Source organism: Pipistrellus hanaki, assembly GCF_964339955.1.
Source record: "Pipistrellus hanaki genome assembly, chromosome: 1".
In the NCBI taxonomy this organism is placed as follows: Eukaryota; Metazoa; Chordata; class Mammalia; order Chiroptera; family Vespertilionidae; genus Pipistrellus; species Pipistrellus hanaki.
The window spans coordinates 173,481,483-173,500,615 of NC_140503.1; the positions used below are offsets into that span (position 1 = coordinate 173,481,483).

The window sequence follows — 19,133 nt, forward strand, 5'->3', positions numbered from 1 at the left end:
GGAGAAACAGTCTCAGAGCTTCACGCTCCTTATCTACAGTATGGGTTAAACAGGCTTATAATCCATCTGAGGCTGCTTGTGTCCTCAGAGTCCTCATGTGGTAATAGATGGTACTAATCCTATATTGTTCAGTCTGTGAGTCTCAAAAAAATTTTTTTTAATCTGTAAGTTCTTCAAGTTTTAAATGATGTAACACATCTGCAGGCCTGCTTAAATCTGTAGGCTGGCAGTGTTTCATCTTCCTCAACGGTTATTGCTATGGGTTAGGAAAGGCGATGGGAAATGGCATTAATGACAATCATAAGAGGGACCCGAGCATTGAATAGACATCCCTCGACTGACAAGAGGGCTGCTGTCATATTCCCTTACGCTCTCCAGATTCTGTCGCCAAATTTCTTAGACATATCTTCTAGTTCCCTAGCCTCCTAAAGTCACATCATCTTCTTCCTTTGTTAAAATAATCATTAGGTGAGCCTTTTCCTGTATGTGTGTGCAATGAATTGAGTGCCCCTGAAAAAAGACTGCAAGCTTCCAAGAAATGTGAATATCTTCTGGATCATTCCTCAGCCATTCCCCTTCCACCTGCTGCTGAAAAATCTCCCTCCATCTCCTCTGGCCATTTCTTCTTTACAACAATATGCCTATCGAGCTAGCTTCCTCTAAAGCACCTCAAAAATGTGCAGTGTTAACCCCAGGCAAGCACCAGGCTGCAGTAATGAACACACTCCTCTGATGACTGAGAGTAAAAGAATTGCAATGCAGGGAAGGACACTTAAATGGAATTTTCCATAAGGGCTTTCAAAACCTTGATCTGCTTTGACTAAGGAAAGAAGTGATGAATATTACCAGCTAAACTATATATCTCCAATTTTTTTTGTTCTCCTTCACATAGAATATGCATATGAATTTGGGGATAGTATTAATTTGGGATTGAATGAAAACCCTTTCATACCCCGCCCCCCCCCCCCCCCCCCCAATGATTGGTGTGGCTGGACTAACATTGCTACATCGTCTTTACAGAAAAATGATGGGCAATTCACTGTGATCCAGCTGGTTGGCATGCTGAGAGGCATCGCTGCTGGAATGAAGTACCTCTCTGATATGGGCTACGTGCATAGAGACCTCGCTGCGAGAAACATCTTAATCAACAGTAACCTTGTGTGCAAAGTGTCTGACTTTGGACTTTCCAGAGTCCTGGAAGATGATCCTGAGGCAGCCTACACTACAAGGGTAAGTTCTAACAGAATGCATTTCTGACTCCCTAGACTAGAGGCATTTAATATTTAAAGATTTTAAAGGAAATAGCAAAAAGGGCATTTCTCCAACATAGGAAAAGGGAGAAAGAAAAGAAGTGGGTAGGGGAATAAAAAAATCCAGATGATGCTCCTTGTTAGATATCAGAAAATTCACCTATTAAACTCAGATAAAAAAGTATTTATCTAATGAGTCTCAATACTTTACTTTTTTCATACTGATACTGAAAATAAAAATAAAAAAATAGTTTGAATTTAGATTGTATACAACAGTGTAAAAATCATATAAAATTTTAAATGTAAAAAATAGAGAATATCCCATATTAAAAGCAATAAATATGTTATCTATACGTGTACAATAAATATGAATATATACATGGATAACATTATGTGGTGGCTTAAACTCTTCCACCATCTTCTTTTGTAAAACAAATGCAGAAACATCTAAATCTATGTCTTAAGGATTCATATGCTATAGAATAAAAGAGCTAGTCTTCAAAACATTTTATTAAAGATATGTCTGATTTCTTTTTTACATACTATGTAAACTGTTAAGCCCATGTCTTTGGAAAATTGGTCACTAACATTGTAATTAACATAAATCAACAACGTTTTTCAGCAATGTAATTGGCTCCTGAATTGATATGTTATATAATCGATAAGTCTCTCCGTGTAATATTGTGAGTATTGGTACAATGAAATTTTGGGGGCAATCTATGTATTGCACTTCTACAATTTGAATCCCTTTTGATAAACTACATTTGTTGAGTTCTAAATCTTTAAAGTGTCATCAAGTTCATGATTTAAACTTCTTGTGAAGACAGGAATATCAAATTAAGCATCTTTTTCACTCTACAATTTGGTTAACTTTGGTTTTCATACAAGTGAACACTTTTGTCATCCCTTATTTTTATGATAGATGTGTTACACATTTCATTAAGTCACCTTTTAAAAAATAATTTGTACTCATAACCTAACTATAAATCTAGTCATAGTATAAGGCTTTCTTTTTCTTTTCTGCAACATTCCAATATATATATATATATATATATATATATATATATATATATATATATATATATATTTTTTTTTTTTTTTTTTTTTTTTCTTTTTACAGAGAAAGGAAGAGAGATAGAAACATCGATGAGAGAGAAACATTGATCAGCTGCCTCCTGCACAGCCCCTACTGGGGAATGTGCCCACAACCAATGTACATGCCCTTGACCGGAATCCAACCTGGGACCTTTCAGTCTGCAGGCTGATGCGCTATCTATCCACTGAGCCAAACCAGTTTCAGCAAGGCTTTTTTTTCCAATGCTGTTTTATGTTCAGATTCTTAAAGACGGTATTATGCTGAAGATCATGTGCAAATTATATAAATAAATGGAGTCTTTTAAAATGGTCAGCTTGACAAATCAATAAATTAATTGATGGGATATCACTTCCTCTTTTCTAGACTTAATTATCTTTGTCATTATTTGCATTAAATGAAACCTCATTCAAGAATCCTCTTGGAATTAGTGTTACACTTAATAAACTTGGCCTAAACAAGATTGAGGTTATAGGAAAATCCATTCCCAGTATGACTGCTTAATGGCTTATTTAAATGCATAAAGTAGATTGTTAATGTGCTATGCTGGGGGAAAGGGAGGACAAGGGAAAGCAGAGATCCTGAGACCCTCAAGAATTATTTTTACTAAATGAGTCATCTAGGCAGCTTGTGGGAAATGCATGTACTGAGAGATCCAGAGTTAAAGGAGCACCAGATAATATTGATGACAAATATGATGGTCAGGAGATCGAGAGAAACATTCTAAGCTAAAGTTTAAAGTAATCCACAAACTGTAATTTTAAGAGGCATAATAATAATATATTATGGAATGTTGCAAAACAAATTGCCAGAGCTAATTGTGTGACCACACCTATGGATATTTAATTAACCAATGTATGTTTTTGGGAAAGTCTTCTTAAAGTGGTCTCACCATATTTCCAAGGAGCAAATAATTCAAACTTATTTTGAATAATTCAAATTAACTGAAACTCAGAAGTTTCAAGCATTACATAACATTATTATTTTCTCATATATCTTGAAACTTATGTTGATAACAAGCAGTTTAAGTTCCATATTTCCTGGCATTTGAAATACATTATTCCCTTCTTGCAAAATGGGAAAGCACATGCTAGTCATTTTATGAGAAAATATCCAAAATCTCCCTCTCTTTCTCTCTCTCTCTCTCTCTCTCAATCTAACATATTGATTGATTGATTGGTTGGTTGGTTGGTTGGTTGGTTTTTTGCTTATAAATAAAATGTTTGGTTGCTTGGGGTTGCCTGCTTTTAAAATTATGAGGAAAAATATTCTCTCTTAAAGGGGCACATTAAATGTTTATTTTGTGAACTAAGAGAAAACCTACCAAAGCATTTTTTGCCATGTTAAAAGAATTTCCCCATCATCTAATGTTAATAATTTTTAAAATGGTTGAATTAAATAATTTTTTTAAAAAACCTACTTCTTAGGTTAAAACAAAAAAAGCCTATCCAAACATAAAAATATGCCAACAGAACATGAAAGAAATCAAGTCTAAAAGAAAGTGCATGATGTTAGGAAAAAAGTATAATTAAGCCTTTAATATATCTGATTTTCATGCCTGTCTTATTAGCTGTTAAACTTCTCTGTCTTGTATTCAGCAACTGAGATGTTCCACTTAACGATTCTCATATCAAAGAAGATAAAAAGCACCCGGGAATCTGAGTCCCTTACTTAGCTTGAAAACCATGAAAGCTACCTTATTGATTTGCTTGACTGCTTGCTTTCCCCACTGAGAGCTGCCATTCTGATACTGTAATTGAGATGTGGGTCCTGTGTGTTCCAGGAGTCAAACAGAATTTAAACCAGAAACCTTCCAGACAGCCAATTAGCAGTCTACCAGTGCTTATGGACTGATATGTGAAAAGAGACTGCATGATGTCAAACAGATTCACTTAAAAATGCTACATCTCTTTCTAGATCTTTTTAGTGAAGCAGCGATATCCCAAGGTACATTTGAAGTGTGTGAGGGTTTTTTAAAAATTCTCTTTTAATTTCAGGGAGGCAAAATCCCAATACGATGGACTGCCCCGGAAGCTATAGCTTTCAGAAAGTTTACTTCTGCTAGTGATGTCTGGAGCTATGGAATCGTGATGTGGGAGGTTGTGTCTTATGGAGAGAGACCCTATTGGGAGATGACCAACCAAGATGTAAGTATGGAGCTATGCTCACTCATGTTTGAGATGAAATGCTTAGCTCTGTGTGTCAGGAGATGTATAATAGTCTTCATTTCTGAACATGACAGTTGCTTAAAAAAAAGAGGAAATACTTTGCTTACCCTCTGATCTACTTTGTTGTTAAAATATCCTTTATACAGGAGCTCAAAATGAGTTAGCACAAAGGAAAGTAAGTCACTATTATATAAAAGCTCAGTCCCTTGCCAGACAGTTTTAGCTGTATTGTGGTGTTATTCCACTCATTTAATGTCAGTATCATTTTCAAAGATAAAGAAAGAGCCATCAAAGAATGAGTACTGACAGGCAAGGTTTTATGATTTGCATTTGATGGAGGCAGCTAATGCTCTAGTGCAAAAGGATGAATGATATTGACTTCATCTTGGATGCTCTTAGAGGATAAAAAAGGAACAATCTACATTTTTTAAATTAAAACATGTAGGAAGAGTTGTATTGTCTATATAATTTAGGGGGGAAATAGAATTTCCCCACATGGAAAAAATAATTCATGCTTAGAATTATAGAATCCTAGCATTAAAGGAACCATGAAAAAAAAAACTTCTATTCAAGTTCAGAATGCTTATTACATGATACCTCACACATAAGCCTTTTTAGTCTTTGCTTTTATAATTTTCCATTGTTACTATTCCAGACAGCCCTTTTCATTTTGGATCACCTTTAAATTTGATGTATTTTCTGTCTAATAACAAAAACAATTATAAAAGCAGCTAACACTTTTTGAGACCTTACTATGTGCCATATACTGCCTTAAGTGCTTTACCAACTATTATCTTATTATTTGTTTATAAAACCAGTATATTGAAGTCTTACTTCAATAACATGCTTTAAAACATTCTTTTCCTGTAATTATTTCTTTCATCCATATTCTATAAACTCTCCCTCTCTTATGCCTTCTGAAGTTATTAGCTAGGTACTATCTTTCAAGCCTAATTTTGTTGAAGCAGCAGTCTTATTCCAGTGATTAAGACCCACTTTCATTTCAAGTTCGGTCTAAATGAAAGTCAGTACCATTTTGAAGTGTTTTCCAGTGTGACCCTCAGTACCTAGATTGTAAAGGAAGAATGTTCAGATTTTTGCTCGCCCTCCTCCTCTGCCAAAGTCCATATCTGGACTTTTCAGGATCTTCCTAGATAGAGAGATAGAAGGGAAGGGGCGATGATGTTTTTCCAGCGTTGGACTGTTGGTGCCTCCTGCTCAGCAGTAACTCAGACATTGTTCTTTGTTGAGATTCATGTCCGAGCTCTTCCAAAGGCCTTGATGAGGACCTCCTCTCTGCAAGGTTCTTAGAGAGGATATACTGAGCTCCTAGTTCCTCTCGCTTGCACCAGCTCCACACTGCACAGTCTTTCACTGCACCGTACACATGTCTACTAAACCTGATGAATGTTGGATCCTCGACCATTGCTTCTTGTTTTGGAATCTACTGCAGGCTTTCTCAGCCAGTCTGCCTGATTTCCTCAAGGCGAGAAGCTAGGGTCACACTTCAGCTCTCCCAAGGATTACAGTTGACCTTTCAACAATGCAGACCTAAGGGGCCAAACCCCACAGAGTTAAAAATCTACATAGAACGTTTGACTGCTCCAAAACATAACAACTCACAGACTACCATTGATTGGAATCCTTATCGATAACATAGTCAATTAACACATATTTTGCATGTTATAGGTATTATGTACTGTAGCCTTATCCTATCTAATAAAAGAGTAATATGCAAATTGACCATCACTCTAAGACACACGACAGCTGCCCCCATGTGGTCAAAGATGGCTGCATCCATATGGCCACAAGATGGCTGCCACAAGATGGCCTGCAGGGGAGGGCAGTTGTGGGCAGTTAGGGGTGACCAGGATGGCAGAGGAGAGAGCAGTTTGGGGAGACCAGACCAGCAAGGGAGGGCAGTTTTGGGGGGACCCAGGCTGCAGCAGAGGGCAGTTGTGGACAATCAGGCAAGCAGGGAGGGCAGTTGGGGGAGACCAGGTCAGCAGGGGAAGGCAGTTGGGGGGACCATAACTTCAGGGGAGGGCAGTTGGGGGGGGCAGGCCTGCGGGGGAGGGCATTTGAGAGGAACCAGACCTGCAGGGGAAGGCAGTTGGGGGCGATCAGGCCAGCAGGGAGGGCAGTTAGGAGTGACCAGGCTGGCAGAGGTGGAAAGTTGGGGGAGATCAGACCAGCAGGGAGGGCAGTTAAGGGTGACTGGGCCAGCAGAGGAGGGAAGTTGGGGGAGACCATGCTAGCAGGCAGTTGGGGGCCACCAATCCTTCGGGGGAGGGCCATTGGGAGGGGGGCAGGCCAGTAGTGGAGGGCGTTGGGGGCAACCAGGCCTGCAGGGGAGGGCAGTTGGGGGTGACAGGGCCAGCAGGGGAGGGCAGTTATGGGCAATTGTGCCAGCCAGGGAGCAGTTAGGCATCAATCAGGCTGGCAGGGGAGTGGTTAGGGGGTGATCAGGCTTGCATGCAGAAACAGTTAGGGGCAATCAGGCAGAGGCAGGCAAGTAGTTGGGAGCCATTAGTTTTAGATTGTGAGAGGGATCCCAGATTGGAGAGGGGACAGGCTGGGCTGAGGGACAGCTTACCCACCCCCCCTCCACCATGCATGAATTTCATGCACGGGGTGTCTAGTACTAAAATAAGCTACAAATAATGAAAATGTTATTAAGAAAGTCATAAGGAAGATAATATACAATGACAGTACTTATTGAGGAAAATTTGCATGTAAGTGGACTCAGGCAATCCAAACCCATGTCATTCAAAGGTCAACTGTATTTCATGGCATTTTACTCTGACAGCAATAGTAAACTGGGCTGATGGATTCCTGCCTCTTGATAAGTATACAAGATATCTAAAATTGCTTCTGCAGTCATTGAAAATTGCTACAATCCATTTTTTGTTTTTTGGGTTTTTTTGGTATGTCTGTTTTTGTGTGTGTGCTACACTTACTTGATTTAAGGAAGAGCTGCTGACATTTATTTCTCTAAGTTTAAGAGAACACAGTATTTACTGTGCTCAACTTTCTGATATTAAGGGCAGGGCTATGATAAAAGTATCATTGAACTCTTTGTATATTTTTAACAAATTATCAGAGGTATACCTGTGTTAGTCCTGTTTTTCAGTCAAGGAACTAAGACTTAGAGATTAGATGACTTTCTTAAGGTCAAAAATAATAATAAATGTTATACCATAAACTGAACTTGGTTCTCCACATTTTGTGTACCTAACCATCACTCTGTCTCCAATTCAATCAATGTCTACTTCCTCTCTTTCATTTCCAACTAGCAATCTTAGACCACCCTTCAATTGAATATAATATATTCAATCAATATTTAATAATTATTCTGGATTTATCAGTCTAGACAAAGATTAAATCTATTTGCTACCTTCTGTTCTCCAGATAAATGCGAAATACTTACTTGAGCCACAGAATACTTCGTTATTTTGCTTCTATCCTCTTTCAAGGCTCATTTCAATGCAATTATTTTGTTTAAATTTTGTGAAAGTATTTTATTCTGTCTTCTCGCAAGCTTGGTCTTTTCACTCAAGGAAAGCATTTGTCCCTTATTTGTTTATTAGTAATGTCTCACAATTATGATATTTTTAATTCCAGTTGTGTCACTCAGAATTATTTGTACTTCCTTTCTTGTTGCATAACATTTGTAGCATTGTCACCCATATTATTGACAATTATACCTGAGCTAGTTGTAGCTCTCACAAATAAAATTATGGACCAAAGTAAAACAAGATACTACCATGTTTCCCTGAAAATAAGACATCCTCTGAAAATAAGACCTACTTACATGTTTCCTTCTGAGTGAAATATAAGGCATCCCCCCCGAAAATAAGGCCCCCCTAGGCTAAACATGAGAGATTTGGTCCACTGATTCTGAAAGAAATGATGTCACAAGAAATTCACCAGGAAATTCAGGAATTGGATTGTTATGATGATGTTCCAGAAGATGACGACATGATTGTCATTGAATAAATGAGTAAATTCTTGATACTGTAGGATTCACAGTTTGTCTGGTCTGTGTTGACAACTACCGTACCATATACAAGTAATAAATTTCCTTTATTTTCATTTAACAATAAATGTGTACCGCATTCTTCTTCATGGAAAAATAAGACATCCCCTGAATATAAGACCTAGCGCATCTTTGGGAGCAAAAATTAATATAAGACACTGTCTTATTTTCGGGGAAACAGGGTAGGTGAAGGCTTACAAGTGTTTGCTTGTTTTAACTGGGCTTGTTCAAGTCCCGTGGAGTTGGCTGGTATATACTTGCACTCCACAGGCCTTCATCTTCCACTGAAGACCCACAGGCGAGACTAATTTGTCAAGTGACTGAAGGACAAGAGTGAACCCATTTGGTCCTCAGCCTAACACATATTTGCTAAAAGCCCATTGTCCAATCCCATTATCAGAGTATGGTACATTACACTGTTCACTGTGAATGGACAATATAAAGTTACATGGAGAGGGACATAAAAACAAGGAGGTGTGAGGATTTGGGACATATTTTTTTCTGGATTTCAGCCATTTGAGAGTCCTGATACTTTTCCAGTTAATTTGATTTCAAATAATTTTAAAAACAAAACAAAACAAGGAAATGCTGATATAATAGTTTCAGGAAGTTATAAAAATAAAAACTAATATTTTGACTCTGGCTGGGTTTTTTGAGCATCTAAATAAGGTTTACAGAAAAAAATGATTTTACAGTTACAGATCTTTCTAAACTGCCTGCCTTTGAAAGAGTTCCCAATACATGCTCTGTATTTCCTTAACAAGTTCAGATCCGTAGTGGCATTTAGTTTTTAGATATAGCACTAAGTTGGATACGCCTCGATTTCTATCTAAATGTGTGTCCGGGAAACCTGACAGATCTCTATTTGAAAATCCTGATTACCTAATATCTCTTTGGGGGAAAATATCAGAGAACAAAGTAGAAGTACTGATTTGGCAGTTTTGAATGATATATTCCATAATCTCTATACTCCAGATAGTATCTGATTCAAAAAGGGCTTTGCCACCATGAAAATGTTACATTACCCAGACATGGAGAATCATCTACATCCATCAAAGAAGACCTCTGGCTGTGTCAGAGGCAGAGGGGAGTGCTGCAGTGAGTTTCTTTTGATTTAGGATTGCCTCTGTCATCACAGAGAAAAATCATAGTGATGCATAATAAACATAAACCAAAATGGCTAGATGATTTAGGTAAATACCAGACCATGAACTCTCATTCAAGCTTGGGAAGTAATATAATATCCTATAGTCAGTAGAAGCTTCTTTATTGATCACAAAAATTTTAAATGTCAACATTTTTCAGAACGTTAAACAAAAGCCAAAATAAAAAGATATTTCATTTCATGTCATTTTTATATTCAGTGACAGTTTTGTTCTCTTGTATTTATTGTAAAATATATGACCATATAGATTATATTAAGCATGTAGATTACAAAGAGCTTTAGTAACTCATTAAGTTATCTGTTTTTCAATCTTCTCATGTTAGAATTACTTGTGCCTTTTTTAGCAGAGGGGTAATTTTCTATTGCTATTTCTGTTGGCTTTGATCTTACCTATAAGGCAGCAAGAATATTTGACTCCAAAAGAATATAACCCACTTTGTATGGGCTATGCCTATCTTCTTTCTCTTCTTTGTTTAAATTTTCAGTGCTACAGAAGAGGTAGGTATAGGTGTAGATAGAGATATACTTATAAAAATATATGTGAATCTTCTTATATTGTTGGAATAGTTTATGGTAAAGCAAAGAGAATATTTTATGATAACACATAGCATGTTACAATTAGCTAATGTATGAGGACTTTAGTTGTCATCCAAATACTGTACATTTCCAAGATTTGACAGTGAGAAAATTATTAAGCTTCTTAGCCTCTATAATGTCTGTATAATAATGAGTGTGTTGGACCAACAAAATGTGGTCTTCTAAGATAACGTTGGTCCTCTGGGGATAATGCTGTCTTTGGATGCAAGCAATTATTTTAGGAACTGGTAACCACATACAAATTCTGACACCTTTGGAAAATGTGATACATAAAAACCAATCTAAAGTACAAAATTCCTGCCCTTGCTATTTAAAAACAATAACAGCAACAACAAACAAGTATATTGAACTGACAGTCATTCATCTTAGATTCTACACTGCTTGGTCAGTTTCTATGACTATAAAGGGAATGGGCTTGAATAAAAAGATTTCTAAGATCTCTTCAATCTCTGGAACACTAGTGATCTAAGATTGATGAACTAAGAAAAAAGCACAGCCAATATATCTTTAATAACTATCGGCAATAGAAAAAAATCATAGAAGAAATTGGTATATCTGAAACTATTTCTGTGGTATCTGAGATTATTTATAGAAACATATTCTTAAACTCCAGTCACTTATGAGGAGCTTCATATCACATAGTAACAAAAAGACTCATATGTGAGATGTTAACTACCTAGCAAGATAAGTACTCACGACCTAGACAGAACTTATTCATCAAAACACCAAGCTGAAGCTCAAGTTCTCCCTACACATTTCTTAGCACTCAGTTACCCATCCTCCATTTTTTTTTTTTTTTGCAACTCCTGTGGTGAAGAATGCACTGTCTTTCAAAATAACTCCTTTTGATCCTGGATATTATTTTTATCTTATGGTATAAAGAATCTGATTCCATGGAGTGGGATCCATATCTCACCCAAGATTTTTTTTTTTGGGGGGGGTGAGGAGTAATTATTTATAATTATAATAGTGGGACTCAACTCCAAGACAGACAAATAAATTACAGATTTGTATCCCAGAGAGATTTAAATGTGAATCTTACTCTGCTCCTTCTTAAATATAGGCAATATTTAACAAGTGTTTCATCTATGAAATGTATGTAATAATCCCTCTCTTGCAGTATGTATTAGGAATGCATGTAGATAATATAAGTACCACAGTGCCTAGTCTAGTTCCTCCAAGAAGCCAAAAGGGGATTAGGTATACATTAGTGTAATTAAAGAAAAATGCTTGTAAAGGAAAACATAGGTGGATGAGAGGAAGGTGGGAGAGATGTCAGATTGTGATGCAGGAACAGTGGAGATGAAAGGAAATTGATTGTGTGCCAGCACCTGAGGCTGAGGTGTGGTTCTAAGAGAGGCAGCCAGGGAATTCTTAAGCCAACCTATCTTATTATCACTGCCATGTTCAATAATTGATTGGGAGTAACCTTGTCAAGCATGGCCTCGGTGTAAATGTGATGATGCGTTTTAAGGGTTGTTGGTAACTTATCATCCCTGCAGGTGAAGTGGAGAGACAAATTTTCAGATGTTCCGCCCTTCTGCAGCATAGACTTATGTCTCTACTCAGGTTCAGGGAGCATCTAGTCCATCATTGTGCTGATTCTTCCTGAGGGGAAACCCACAAGAGGAAGCTTATGGACTGCACTGCAGCTCCTGTAGCTTTAGTTGATCTGAAGACCTCTCCTGGCCTTAAGCCTCTACCTCCTCCCACTATCCATTCTGAATTCCCTTCATCTGTCAACTTGGCAGATCATTGTAGCTTAACTGGTAGTCTGAAGCAATCCTTTAGTCTCAGGGTAAACATTTTCAGGGCACAGTTGTAATAAAGGAATAGCAAGACACCCCAAGTGTATTATATGAGTTTCACACATTTCTCCCTGCCCCATCTGTGTGAAAACAGATCAAATGCCTCCTGATGCTCAATATCAATTACCTTTGACAGCATGCAAACTCCCCTTCTCTTTTGTTTGTGCCTGGACATAAGTAGTCCAAGTGCCCTGTCGGCAGCCATGACTGCTGGTTCCATGGAACCCTTGCTGTGTTCCCTGGTAAGAGTCACTGGGAACAGTGCACAGTGTGGAAGTTTCTGATTTAATAAACCCACTGCATTTTGAATAATGGCACCAATTTGTTTCAGAGTGTTGTCTCCAAGTTGGTGCTTCAGCTTTGCCTTTAAGAGGCTTCCTAATACCCAGCAGATACAGCTTAGGGGTTGAGCAGGTTCGATTCCCAGTCAGAACATTTCTACCTGTATGAGATTATATTGGTAGTTTGCAATTCACATGAAGGGAGTATTTATATCACTCGAGGATCAGTGCATGAATTCATGCATGGATGCAGTCCCTCTTCCTGGCTGCCAACTGGGGCTGATTGGGGTGGTGGAAGGTTGTCCTAGGGGTGGGGAGGGGGGAGGGTTGCAGGAGATTGGCTGTGGGAGCACACTGATCACCAGGGGGCAGCTCCTGTTTTGAGTGTCTTCTCCCTGGTGGTAGGTGCAAGTCATAGTGACCAGTCGACCGGTTGGTTGCTTAGTATTTTATGTAGAGAGAGATAAATGAGAAAATGCTATAAATCTGTTTCTCCGGCAGGAAGAGCCAGTTGTTAAATATCTAATAGCACATCACTGAGTATGTGATAACTCTTATGTATCCTTCACTCTGTAGTGGGTTACCTTGCTGTGTAATATGCTAGATAGGATTCTGTGTTTGTAGGTAAATATTCAACCTAACAATGTTGGGTGAAGCTCTCTGGGCAGCAAAAACAAACAGTACCCAAAATAGGTGTTCCTGGCCTTTACTTGATGGAAAAGTCCCAGTAAAATCAACTTGCCACTAAGTGAATTGTGCCATGTTGGACATCTGCTGTTGTAGTTTTATGTATTAGGAGAGGCAGCATTCTTTAATTTGTGTTTAGACTATTTCTTTGCATGTCAAAGCCAAAAATGCAGATCTTATGTGAGTATTTCAGATACAGCACCTCTGATATGGTGCCAGATTGTCTATAAAAATTATGGTTGTCTTTTTTTCCCTTTCTTTTCTTTCTTCGTTCATCTTAACCACAGATGAACAAATGTAATGGTAATAACAAAGTCAATTGAGATTGTAACTTATTTAGTTATATTGTAGATTATAATTTTTTGGTAAAATAAAGTGTAAATTGTGCCTTGGTAGATTTCTAGTATTTCATAAACCACCAGAGTACTAGTGTCATTCATTTATTTTCAAAACTACTAAGGAAATAATAGGTAAAAATGAAAAACAATAAATTTCCAAATATATAACAATAAATCTAAAGTTACAGTTCTAAATCTATTTTAAACACAAATTCTAAAGATAAGTTTAGAATTAAATTCAATGACCTAACTATCTGGGCCAAGTTTTAAGTTAATTTAGGAGTCAGGGTATTATATTCCTATATATACATTTACATGAAAATAAAGCTGATTAAGTAATGTATTCTGGAAATAACTTCAGATCAAATTACATTATTTTCTTTTAAAACTAAGGAATTAATTTAATTTATTAGTTCCACATAAAGATTAGCTGCTCAGTGAAGCAAAAATATAATAAAAAATAGATGGTAAAGTACAAAATAGATTTAATTGATAGCAGCTTTGGGAGAAAGCATATATAAAATAAATTAGGTTTAAAGTATATAAGAGTCACTGTTTCTATTTCATGGTGAAATATTTCATGATATAAATTATATCAAGACATTTAATTTTGGTACTTATATGTTATTAAATAAAATAACTACTGTCATCAGTAATGGGAGACTTATAAGCAAATGCATAACTAAATGAACTATATGTGAATGAAAATTGTACCTTTTATTCTTTTGCTACTCATTTATTTAATGTCACCAGTGAGAATAACATTTTACCCAAATTTATTTAAATTTTTAATTTTTTTTTAAATAAGTTTTTGGTTAGTAGCTATTTCTCACTTATCTATATTATTATTTTATTTTTTCAACTAGAGGCCAGATATGCACAAATTTCATGCAAAAATAGGCCTTCTTTCCCCCGGCTGCCTGCACTGGCTTATCCTCTGGCACCTCAGACCTGGGTTTCCCTCCAGCTGGCAGGCTCCCAGGACACAGGCAGCCCCAGCTTCATCCGGAAGGTTGTCTGGAAGGATATCCGGTCTAATTAGCATATTATACTTTCATTATTGTAGATATGTCTGAGCTTTAAATACACTAGATATATTGATCATGTTATAGTTTTAATAGCATTTTCTATTGTAGTTTGCCTTTTAGGTTTTTTTTTTATTTATTTAAATTCTTTATTGTTTAAAGTATTACATATGTCTCCTTTTTCACCTTTGACCTCTCCCTGGCCGTTCCCAATCCCTTGCACATCTCCACTATAGGTTATGCTTACATGCATGCATACAAGTTCTTTGGCTGATCTGTAGTCATCACCCACACTCCCACCCCTGTTTTCCCTCGTAGGTTAGGCAGGCTGTTCAATGCTTCTGTGTCTATGAATCTATATTTGTTCACCAGTTTATGTTGTTCATTAAATTCCATAAATGAGTGAGATTATGTGATATTTATCTTTCTCTGACTGGCTTATTTTGCTTAGCATAATGTTCTCCAGGTCCATCCATGCTGTTGCAAAAGGTAGGAGTTCCTTCCTTTTTACAGCAGCATAGTATTCCATTGTGTAGTGTGTTTTTTTTTAATCCACTCATCTGTGGATGGGCACTTAGGCTGTTTCCAAATCTTAGCTATGGTAAATTGTGCTGCTATCATCATAGGGGTACGTATATCCTTTCTGACAGGTGCTTCTGATTTCTTGGGACATATTCCTAGAAGTGGGATCACTTACTCATGGACCGTCAGGAGATACCAGCAAACATGGGCAGGCAGGTCATGGGCAATCCTCAGTCAGGATCATGGCTTTCAAGTCCTTTCCAAAAGTTCAAGTCCATCTCCTCTTCTTTCCCACACAATCCAGCATTCTTTAGACCTCAGTTCAAATACCACTCCTTTGATCTGTCTCCTATCAGGGCCCTGACACAGATGGGGGCCTTGGCACCTCAGATCTTGGCTCTGGGCCTCCAAAGGCCTGGACTGTGGGCACTTTCAGCAGCACTCCGGGGGCTTAGCACCATGGAGGCACCCCTTCATGGGATTGCCTTTTAGTTTTCTATGTTGTTTTGGACTGTTAACTAAGGTGGTAGGTAACTCTCAGGTACAGAGAGTCCCTGACTTATGGTTTGACTTAACAAGTTTTATGATGGTATAAAAGCAATACCCACAATAAATTACAGAAGATATTCAACACTTCATTATAAAATGGGTTTTGTGTTAGATAATTTTGCCCAACTGTAGGCTAATGTAAATGTTCTATGCAAGTTTAACCTAGGCTAGGCTAAGTTATGGTGTTCCATAAGTTAGGTTTATTAAATGCAATTTTTACTTACTATATTTTCAATTTACAATGGGTTTTTGGGACGTTACTCCAATGTAAGTGGAGGAGCATTTGTCGTTTGCTCATAATTATTCAATATTTATTTAAACAATTTATTTTCAGAGTTCTGGACTTCCTGAACTTAACTATTGGTGCTTCTCAGAAGCCTCAATTTTATGCCTTTCCCAGAATGATATAAACTACACCTGACTTTAGACTGGGACCGGGTGCTGATGACCCTATAAGATAGGTTATACTACCAGCCCGAATGTCTCCTGGGCCATATTTCTGCATATTGCCATACAAATGTTCCCCATTCACAAATAAACATGAAATAAAACAAGTACAGATTACACCTGTCAACATTCATTACCCCACTTATGTACCTGCCCAAAGTTAACAGCAGCAACTATCCATGTGATGGGCCTGAGCTTGTTTTATCGAAAATACTTTCATTTCCCCTCAATCTCTTTGCCACAAAGTCCTTAAATCTGCTATTTAATCCTCTTTACATCTCATTGATCTTGTTCAAATGGCATTTTCTTTATCATAAAGAGATTGGCTTCTTCCTGAGCACTCAAATTATCTTTGTGAATGTTCTATCCTAATCATTATGTGTGTGCTTTTCCATTTGTCAGATCCGTCAAAAATCTTTATTTTTTTTAAAGTTAATTTTCAATGTTAAGGAAGTATTTGTAATAGGATTTTAAGAAATATATTCATTTTCACAAACTTTTGATTTTTAATAATTGAATAAGACCTATATTATTATATTCAGTAATGTAAATACATATTTTCTGGAGTTAGACATTACAAATGTTTTTGATAAAGCAATCTTACAATTAGACTGATATTCATACTTGTGGTTTTCATTTAAAATCAGTGATATTTGTAATGCTTCTGCTACTAGACAATTATTCTAAATTCCTGACAGAAATCAGCAGATGATAATAAACAGCAAGACCTAGACATTACTAAATGATACATGAGATCGTTATACTAATCTAGCCTTTGACTGATCCATCATTTCCCATCCAAAACTCTTTTTGAAGTAAAATTGCAGTTCCATTACTTTAAAAAATGTGGTTCTGCTCATACATTTTCATTAAAAATACATTAACTTTTCAGAGAAATCACAAAAAGATTTAATCTCTATTTGATTGTAGAATCAAGGATAAATAAAACATGAACTGTTTATTTTTGCCAATTAAATTTACAAATTGCCTTCATCAAGTTCTTAGGTAAAAATGATTACCATTTATTTTCCTTAGAAAATGTGAAGAAAGCCTATATTTTTATATTGTGAGAATAATGTATTTCTTTATTTTTGTTGTTTTATTTCACAGCAAAGGGAAGTAATTGGGGATTCTAGAGAGAGTGAACCTGGTTGTTATTGCCAGAGTTAATCATAAGAAAGGATGAGAGTTAAATAGGAGGAAATTTCTCTACTAAGTCTGTGGTGTGGCCACTGCTTCTCTTTGCTTTACACAGGTGATTAAGGCAGTGGAAGAAGGCTACCGTCTGCCAAGCCCCATGGACTGTCCCGCTGCCCTCTACCAATTAATGCTGGATTGCTGGCAGAAAGACCGGAATAGCAGGCCCAAGTTTGATGAAATAGTGAACATACTGGACAAGCTGATACGTAACCCAAGTAGCTTGAAGACGCTGGTTAATGCATCGAGCAGGTACGGGCAAGACCTGAGAGATTGTCCTGAATTTAGCTAATTCAGATTGATGCCACAAATTTTAAATCACTTATCGACATAAATTAACCTCTAAATCTGTATGATACTATTTTATTTAACTATCGTTTTTGCATAAAGTTTTTCTCTTACAATGAATGAAATATAAATGATTATACTTAAGAGCACTTATACCTAATCCAATAGTGTAACATGTCCATATCAGAAAATGCCAATTGTAGCCAAGTTTTGGAAGTATTTTTTTAAAAACCAGAATGCTTAAATGCATGTATTTCCATGTGTATTGGACTCCGACATAGATGTGGATGGGGAAAAGATAAAATTATGAGACCATAAGGAAAAACCAAATAAGCACTGATCTATTTTACACTAAAGATATCTACCAATAATTACTTCTCATGTTTTTAGAATTGGTTTTGGTGTCTGTATATTTTATGAATATTGACAATGCTTTTAGGGACCCTTTACTTGTATCTTGTTGAACACAGACATGTGGCTAATAAAATATGAGAAATTTTGTAGAAAGATTTTATTTATATATTTTTTCATTGATTTTTTTTAAAGAGGAAAGAAAAGCTAAAAACATCAATAATGAGGGAGACTCATCAATTGGCTGCCTCCTACTCGCCCCCTACTGGGGATCAAGCCCACAACCCAGGAATCGAACTGCATGACCTCCTCACTCATAGGTTGATGCTCAAACACTGAGCAACACTGGCTGGGCTTGGGGAAAGATTTTATATGAGCAAATATATATATATATATATATATATATATATATATATATATATATATATATATATATATAACAATGTTGCAATGTTGCATTTTTATAAAGTATACATTATTCTTTAACCTGAAAAGTTATAGAATTATTCTCTCAAAAAATAAATCAGTTTGCTTCTTTACTATAAAATTTGCCAGATTGTTTGAAAATAACAGTGAAAATCTGTATTTGAGGTACTTATATATTTTTTACAAGAAAAAAGTGTCATGCCAGGAACTGAATTGGCTGTGTATTAACATGAACTAAATGAGAAATAATTTCTTGATAAAGTCACATAAGTTTTATGATTCTGACATAACATTTGTTTACTAGGCAAAATTCATTTTTAAATGCAAATGAAGAACGAATCTTCAAACTCTGTTCAGGGATCATTAACTTCCTGTGGCAGCAACTGTAGTAATCATTCCTTATGTTGTTCCTGAAATATCTGCTTTCAAATGTTTGTTGCCATATAAAATATTAAATATTTATCTCATCTACTTGTTTGAATTATGCTAAGCTGTCACAAATGGACATAAAGAAAGGAAATCAAAAGGGACATTTTTATGTTCTAAAATGTGTTAATTTATATCAGCATCATCATTACAGCTTGAAAGCAGTTTAAAAATCTACAAAAAATTTTAGTAGTTTCCTGTGTGCAGGATGTAGAATCAGCTTGCTAGGTTTCATTTAAACAGATTTGGCTTAAGACTATACCACTTACTAGCCATCTACAAATCCCAACTCCAGCAGGTGTTAGTTCCTGACTCATTCACTTTCTCTATATTTCTCTCCCTATCACAAAACTTGGTGTTTTTAGTAATCATGTAGATAATGCTTGACTATCTCTCAATACTTTCAAATTTTCTCCTTTAGTGATTTTAGTCTCTAAAATACCTTGGAAACTTCCTGTCATAGTCACATTCTAAAC

At 36.5% G+C, this 19,133-nt stretch overlaps 1 protein-coding gene across 11 annotated transcripts in view; it reads left to right on the forward strand.

Annotated features, from left to right (window-relative positions):
* EPHA5 (EPH receptor A5) overlaps positions 1-19,133 on the forward strand; it is a 304,352-nt gene that overhangs the window by 274,450 nt on the left and 10,769 nt on the right. For 10 of the 11 annotated variants that reach the window (XM_084889795.1, XM_084889801.1, XM_084889800.1 and 7 more), the window contains 3 exons: positions 1,021-1,230; positions 4,341-4,490; positions 17,225-17,418. In XM_084889795.1, the coding sequence (XP_084745921.1) occupies positions 1,021-1,230; positions 4,341-4,490; positions 17,225-17,418 (554 nt within the window). Of the gene's footprint in view, positions 1-468; positions 597-1,020; positions 1,231-4,340; positions 4,491-17,224; positions 17,419-19,133 lie in introns of those variants that run through there. The other variant, XM_084889797.1, reaches the window with a different exon arrangement.